Genomic DNA, 8,081 nt, shown 5'->3' with positions numbered 1-8,081 from the left:
AGAATTTTCTAAGTTGATTTTTTTCCGTGTCTCTTAGTCCTTAGCTCCACGGACAGGAAGTATGAAACGACTTGTATTAGTCCTGTCCGGGGCTCTTAATCCTTAGAGCCACGGACAACATTCCGTGTCTCTTAGTCCTTAGGTCCACGGACAGAAACATAGAATTTTCTGTTGATTTTTTCCATGTCTCTTAGTCCTTAGGTCCACGGAGAGAAACATAGAAACGTCTGACTCGATTTTTCTGGGTCTATTTTACTTAGAGCCTCGGACAATATTCCGTGTCTCTTAGTCCTTACATCTATGGATAACAGCGTAGAATCGACATTTTATGCTTCTGTCCTTGGATCTAAGGACTAAGAGTCACGGAAACCATGATTTTAGAGACAAGGAAATCCTATGAGTTGAATCCTACATCCTATCCGTGCTTATAATTATTAATGGCCACGGAAAAATTTAACATAGTATTTTTGATTCATTCAATAGTTGGATGCATAGACAATGTGGTGAACTCTACTCTTACATTTTTTTTTGTATTTTTCAATCCTCAGAAGCAGAAACAACAGGATAAAACCCCCTGCTATTTCATTAAGTTTTTTCCGTATCTTGTAAATCTTGGGTACACGGACACAACGTTAAATTTTTTGTCGGATTTAATCGTGATATTTAGTTGTTAAATGCCCAAATTGTATATAGAACTTTTTCCGAAAATTCCCTTCTTTCTTAGCTATCAGAGACTTTAAAAATAACAATTTCATCATCCTCGTTTTATATCGTGAATAATTTTAATCGTAATTTCTGTCTCTATCAAACTTAAGGTAAGTGACTCTTCTATCAACCAGACCCCTATTATCAGCCATTTAGTCAATAAATCGTATTATTTTCGTTACGAGAATCTACTTTCAATTCAAAAGTGTTGCAAAGAAAAGTATAATTTATTCAGTTAACTTTTCAAACATATTTTAGTTATCCTAAGAGATCAACCTTAATTTATTTATGCTTACAAAATTGCGTTGAAAGGGGAAGATCAAAATTGAACGTGTTTAAAAAATATTGCTGTTGAACAATTTTGAAAAAATGTTGATCTCAAACAATTTTCAGATTTTTAAACTTGATTTAAGCTCTTCAAAGAGCTCAAAAATCAACGTGTTGGACGATTTTCGAGCATTGCAAGCTCAAAAAATCGGGACGTCAATTATTTTTTTATCTTATCTTTGAATGAGACTCTTCAAAATGATTTTCTTGATTGAAGAATTTTTTTTCGAGTCAGATTAATTGTTTTTTCGTTTTGTGTACATTATTCATTATGTACTGATACTTTTTTAGATTCCTACATGAAATAATACACATGTATGTTATCAAACATCCATTTCATCAAAAATTTTATCACTATATTTTTCATGTGTACTGTATGACAACAAGAAAACCTCAAATATTAACGCCGTTGCATGCTCGTTTGATATTTTTTAGATCTGATGTTTTTTATTGACATAAATCAATAGAAAATAAAAAAATTTGTCTTTCTCTAATGGATATTTTAATTATGATAAAGCCCGATAATCAAGTATTTTCTTATTCAATAAACTTTTTAGATACATGAATTGCATTCGAGATAATTACAAAGTTAAAAAGTGCCTTGGACGAGGATACTACATCAACGGAAAGTTTAAACCCAGCAAAAAATATCGACACAATCACGATCCCAAACATTCACAACAACAGAAAGAAATGTGCAAAGAACAAATTAACAAATTAGCGAGCGTTCCATTTATAAAACCGAAGCAGATTATAAATTTTGTAAAATCAAAGTAAGTGCATTGTTATTATTTAGAAATTATTTATTTTATTTTTATAAATCGTAAAAATTTATGAAAATCCACAGAATTTAATCATTTTTCTTTTATAATTCAGTAATCTAGTACCGCAATCCACACGTAATGCAGCCCTCCGCAAGCACGTTCAGCGCAGTCTCCATAAAAACAACCCAGTTTCGACGAACATACAGCTTCCTAAAAAAGAAATAAATACTTTCGGAAAATTTCTGGAAATATCTGACAAAGATTTGAAATATGGTAAACTAAAACAATTTCAACTTATTGGAAAACATGAGACAATCCAAACAAAAACAACTAACGGTGAACTCTTATCAGCTACAAACGTATTAATTTATGACCATGATTTTATACGTCATATAAGTTCACATGTTGACAGAATTTTTGTAGACGCAACTTTTAAAGCATTTCCAAACTTGCACGTAAAAAAGGTCAATTACTAACGGTTATGGCACAAATAAACAATAATCACGGAATTAACAAGGTAACTAAAAAGGTTTTTCTCTTGCCATAAACGGTAAATGATTATGTTAAATGATTCTTTCAAATTTTATAGGCTGTTCCATTCATGTGGGCTCTAATGACGAATAAGTCGACGGGGTGCTATCAACAAATTTTTCAATTTATTGCTGATAATTTTGAAGAATTTAAGCCCAAATACAGTATGTCTGATCATGAATTAGCACTGCGAAATGCATTGAAATTGGTATTTCCGCAAATCGAGACAAGAACTTGTTACTTTCATTACGCTCAAGTCAGTAACGTTCGATTTTATATCTTATTTTACGAATTTATTTTCTCAGATTAAATAAAAATAAAAATTGAAATAAAATTAATAATAATATATTATTATTATTATCATTATTATAACAATAGTAATTAATTTACATCATATACGGCCATAGCTTAAAGTCAATACAATTGCATTCCTTGAGAGAGAAGCACATTCAAAGTTACAAAAAAATCGTAATATATTAATTAGTTGTTAATTTTCTGATAATGCTTGCTCCAATTGTTGCTTGTCAGTTTCATTTACAATTAATTTCAACGTAAAGTCGTTAAACGAGAGAAGAAAAATGTGATAACAATTTTTTTATGTAGTTGTAAATAAGCAAACACTGATAAAAAATTTAACTTTATTCAAGAGAAAAAATTTTAAACCAAGAATACCATTTTGAAGAAAATGATTTGTTTGAGTCAAGAAATTATTCTCAGTTCAAGAATTTCTGCTCTTGACTCAAGAAAATTATTTTGTTCAAAATGGTAATCATGGTTCAAGATTTTTTTGTCTTGAATCAAGTTAAATTTTTTATCAGTGAAGGTATGATAAATACTAATAACCATTAATTATTTATAGGCGTTGATGAAGAATGCTAATGATCATAAGATCATTGATAAAACGATCACAAGTGATAAATACCCAGAAATTTATGTTGTGCTACGAAGATTAAAGTACTTGGCCCTTTTACCACCTGACTACATTGTAAATACGTTTCATCAAATAAAAAATGATTGTAAAACAAATTTCGGATCATTTTTTGATCGTTATCTCGATTATTATGCAAAACAATGGCTGCGAGCAGAAGGCCCTGAACAAATATCAGTTTACCGTGTTACTGAAAATAGGACCGATAACCAGTTGGAGTCATACCATAAAAAAATTAATTCTGTGATAAAAGAACAGCGGCCAAGTCATAATTTATTTCTTGGTAAGTTTAAATATTATTATTTTTTGTATTTTTTTACAACTAATGTCAGTGAAAATTATACAATAAAAAATATTGTAGACAGATTTGCAAAAATTAATTTTTCCACAATATTCAGCACAAAACTTGTTAATATTTTTTTTCTGCAACGTGTTACTTATATGATTAGACAAATTTGAACTTTGTCTTGCACTCTAAGAAGATGTTATGTTATCGGGAGTACTAATAATTTTTCACCGAAAAAATCAATTTTTAATAACTTTTCATTAAATTATTGAGTACTTATGTAAGAATTAATTACACCGATAAAGAAGTAAGCTTGGCCCGAAGACAAATTTCAAATGAAGAAAGTTTTTGCTTCAAAAATTAGTTTTGCAGTACTCAAGATAATGAATTCCTTCAAAATGATTTTTTTAAGAAAATTGACCCAAGTTTTTTTTTTCTTCAGTCAAGTTAACTTTTTATCAGTGTAGAACAATTCGGTGTATTCAAACTGAACCCTTTTTTTCCTTAAAACCACTGTTTCTTGCTACTGATTACAAATAAGTATTTCCGGTAAAAAGTTTAATTTCATTTCTGAAAATAATCTTAAAGGCTGTTACAGGGCTTTTATTTCCTGTGCGCGTCCCTCCCTGCGCCTAAATTTGGTAACAGATCCACACTCGGTGTGTCTCGGACTTTATTGTTTTGTATTTATTTATTAATTTATCTACTGATATAAATGTACACCTGTCCCGAAAGCCGCGTGTGGGTCCCTGAATTGGCCAGTGATCGCTCGTTTAAAATATTACGTCATCTTTGATCATAAATTCGAGTATTATTTCGAACGCAAATTATGTTTTGATTATTATTAAGATTATTATTTTTCGTTGCGGATATTGTTATTCTCAAACGCAATTTTATGAATAAGTCGAACAAAAAGTTATGTGTATATATATGTATATTAATCAGAAAAATTCCACAAAGGATTTAATTTATTATTTATAAAATGATGTAGTTTCACATAACTTCGTTTTGAATAAATTGTTTGTTTATTTTTATAATTATCGATCCATTATTTCTGATTGCATATTCTGTTTTAATCTTGATTTAATTACTTTGTGGTTTACTTTTTCATTCACATTAATTTAATCGTTAATTGATCGTCCGGGGCGGCCCCTGGAATTTTGATTATTTTGGTAATTTTTAGATAAAATTACCTGGCGTCCTATCGTGCACTAACCCAGCTTGAGGAGTTTCCGGGTTACTTTTGTTATTTTTATTTCATATTTAAAAAGGGCGAGCGTAAATACTTTACCCAGCCGGTATCTCCGCCTCCGGTAAAAATTTGGTTAAATTTTGGGGAAAAAGTATTGTTACAAGGCTTTAGATGTAATAATTGTAGATCCATTAAATTTTTCTTGGGTTAAAAGATTTTTGTATTTCAAGAGACTTTTTGCTTTGTCTTCAATAATTTTTATCGTCATAAATAGTTTCTTGAAGGAAAGATAGTATTTCAACTAGAAGTTCGTTATATTCCTTGCACAGTTTTAGTTTTTCAAGCTAAGTGCATTATCCAGAGACAAAAATTTGCCCGAAGCCGAAAAATTTTAAGGCGAATATTGAAGTGGTTCTGGAGCAAAATGATATTCTGAATCAAGGGAAGTGTCTACGATGAAAGAAGATCGTTCATGTTCAATAAATTATATATCAGTAAATACTTTTTATATTGTAGATAGTTTAGTTATTTTATGAAACATTTTAAAATAATTACGATTTTTATCACTATTGCAACATTCTCTTAATATTTTCAACACGACTTATATTAATTTTCCAAAAATTTGGTTTTACTTTGGAAAGACGTCATTAAATACTTAAAGATATTTCGGCGATTCGAGTGTTAAAAGATCAAAATAATTACTCTATCGAAAAAAAAATTTTCAAAACATGTATACTGAGTCATTTTACTTTTTCCAAGCTTATTATAATTTTACAGAAAAGCTTCTTTTAGGAGTACCCCATTTTGCCCACAAAAAAATAAAAATTTTTCATTTTCAACAGCAGCTGGAAATTTGTTGTTTACTTTAAAAAAATTACGATTTTCTGTATTTTGGTCCCCGAAAATCAGCATTTCTGTTAGTACTCTACCCCCCTTCATTAAAATACCTAGGAAAAAAAAATTATAACATGCGATAGTAAAAACCAATGATTATTTACAGGTGTAATTAAATCACTTGCAGAAGATGCGAGATTGGATTTCGATGCAATATTAGAGAATGCCTACGACGGTCGTGAGAAAACAAAAGAAACAGAAGAAAGAAATAAAAATATAATTAACTTCTGGAACACTGTCGATAATCATCTGAAGGATCCAGAAGTAATTAAGACAAAAACCTGCTCGAATGTATTGACCAATTTCCAGATATTGTATCTCTTAAGCAGAAAGAACAAGATAATATGAAAAGAATGATTGATGCAATAACTATGAATGAAAAACCATTAGAAATTTATCCAGAGGCATTATCATTAGCTATAACAGCAGAAGACAATGAAAATTCCATTGTAGAAAAATTGATAACTGTACGCCGCCGCTGTTTTCAATACGATAAAGATTTGCTATTCATACTAAACAATCATGTTGATTAATATAAATAAAAAAAGAAAAAAATAATATACTGATCATGAAAACAATTTGTCTTTTTTTATTTTTACTGTTCGACCATTTTCTTCCGAGTTACAGCCTGTTGAAGAATCACCCAAACATTTGGAATTTTTTTATATCCTTAATTTTAGTCACTAGTGTATAATTAATTAATATTAATAACTATTTGGTTACAACAACAATAGCGATTAGAAATCTGCTTTCAAGAACAGCTCAACAAACTTTGATGATAAATATTTATATTCATAACATTCAATTCTGTACTTTTAATTGATAAAATCAAGAAATTGTAATCGAAAGATTCATTCTGTTTTAAAAACAAAGGGATAACGAATAATTTTATTAACAATTCTTTTATTGTGACATCCAAAATTAACTTACTAACAAATTTAAAATAAAAAAAAAAAAGAAGTGTAGATATTAGTGATCGGTTATAAAAGAAGACAATTTAAAAAATATGTAATAGACAACATCAGACAGTTATGAAACTGAAGGTTTCTATTTGCTATGAAAAATATATTACGAATTGTAGTTAAAATATCAGAACAATGTTTATTACCAGCCTTGTAAGCTGTGAAAAATTATCGATTGAGATAAGTTGAAATTGATTTAACTCTATCTAGATTGATAAAATATTAAGCTTGAGAAATTTATGAAAAGTAAAAAAAAAAAAAACTACTAAAACGTTCGATAGCAACAATTATTCAAACAGTAAAGTAATTCCCATGAAAGCTTAGTATCGAATTTCGCAAAAATTGAAAAAAATTATGAATTGCACATATTTAATTAATTATATTCAATAACTACTAATAATAATAATAAAATTTTTCAATATTCTTCACTTTTAAAATTGATAAGTCTCAAATAACACTCAACTATCTCAAGAGACAATCAATCCACTGAAACAAGAATAAAGAGAATTAATTAATCACTTAAAAAAAAAAGAATTTAACTTTCTCATAATAGAATCTTTGAAAATTATATTTTGAAAAAGTAATTTTTTTAACCATTGTAAAAAAATTTTTTTTTTAAATTTAGTATATGGCAATGGACAAACCGAAGATTGATTTTTGTTGACCAATTAATGGTATATAAATTAATAATTAGAGTATAAATACCAATGATTTAATCGTGGACAATATAAGCAATATAAGTATTAACGAGTTTTGGAATCATTGCAGAACTTCTCAATAAGGCGTACAACTATAAGAATCTTGCTGATATTTTGGAATAAAAAAAAATTTTGGTCACATTATGAGATAAAAATATTGAGTAAATGGAACATATCGATATTCCCACCAAAAATAAAATAAGTAAATTAGTGATATGATGAAGTAAATTCTTGAAAACTTCTCATGTATAGGTAGTTGAAACAAAAATAATTAAACAAAAATAGATTAATCATTTATTAAGAAAAAATAACAAATTAAATCCCGCGGTTTTAGTAAGGCCTTCAGAACAAAATGTGGATTTATGCATAGTAATAAAATATCTCGATAGAGGGCACTGCCACACTACCCACGTACAACGAAGAAAGAAAGTAGTTTGTGTGTAATAAAAAAAGACCGCTATAGAAAGAAGAAATTTTAAAATAACAAGATAAAAGCAATAAATGAAGATTTGAAAAAAAATTTATTTTGACGCAGTGTTCTGACTTAATTTGATCATTAAATATTTTCAGATTTATCACTTCAATAATCCGAAATTTTTTTGAACACTTTGTCGATCGGGTTTCACCGCTTCTTTTTTAAATCTAATAATTGAATATTAGAAAATTTGTAAAAACCACTTATAACTAAAATAATAAGTAAAAATAACAGTAAAAAAGTAAGTTTTCACGTGGTTACTTTTGAAATAAAGAAAAGTTTTACACAATATAAGAAAAAATTCATAAGGATTAGTGAT

The 8,081-nt window shown here is 28.5% G+C and overlaps 1 protein-coding gene across 1 annotated transcript; it reads left to right on the top strand.

Moving 5' to 3' along the window:
- Positions 1-242: 242 nt before the first annotated feature.
- LOC141526567 (uncharacterized) lies at positions 243-6,153 on the top strand. Its single transcript, XM_074241600.1, has 5 exons — positions 243-1,805; positions 1,909-2,313; positions 2,386-2,583; positions 3,187-3,538; positions 5,734-6,153. Exons 2-5 carry the CDS (start codon positions 2,278-2,280, stop codon positions 5,973-5,975), a joined length of 828 nt encoding a protein of 275 aa, XP_074097701.1. The 5' UTR covers positions 243-1,805; positions 1,909-2,277; the 3' UTR covers positions 5,976-6,153.
- The last annotated feature ends 1,928 nt before the right edge of the window (positions 6,154-8,081 follow it).

The sequence above is a fragment of the Cotesia typhae genome, unplaced genomic scaffold (assembly GCF_013202065.1).
Source record: "Cotesia typhae breed Kobodo isofemale line unplaced genomic scaffold, CoteBio_Ctyphae contig_35, whole genome shotgun sequence".
Taxonomy (NCBI): Eukaryota; Metazoa; Arthropoda; class Insecta; order Hymenoptera; family Braconidae; genus Cotesia; species Cotesia typhae.
This window is presented reverse-complemented; position numbering and strand designations above follow the sequence as displayed.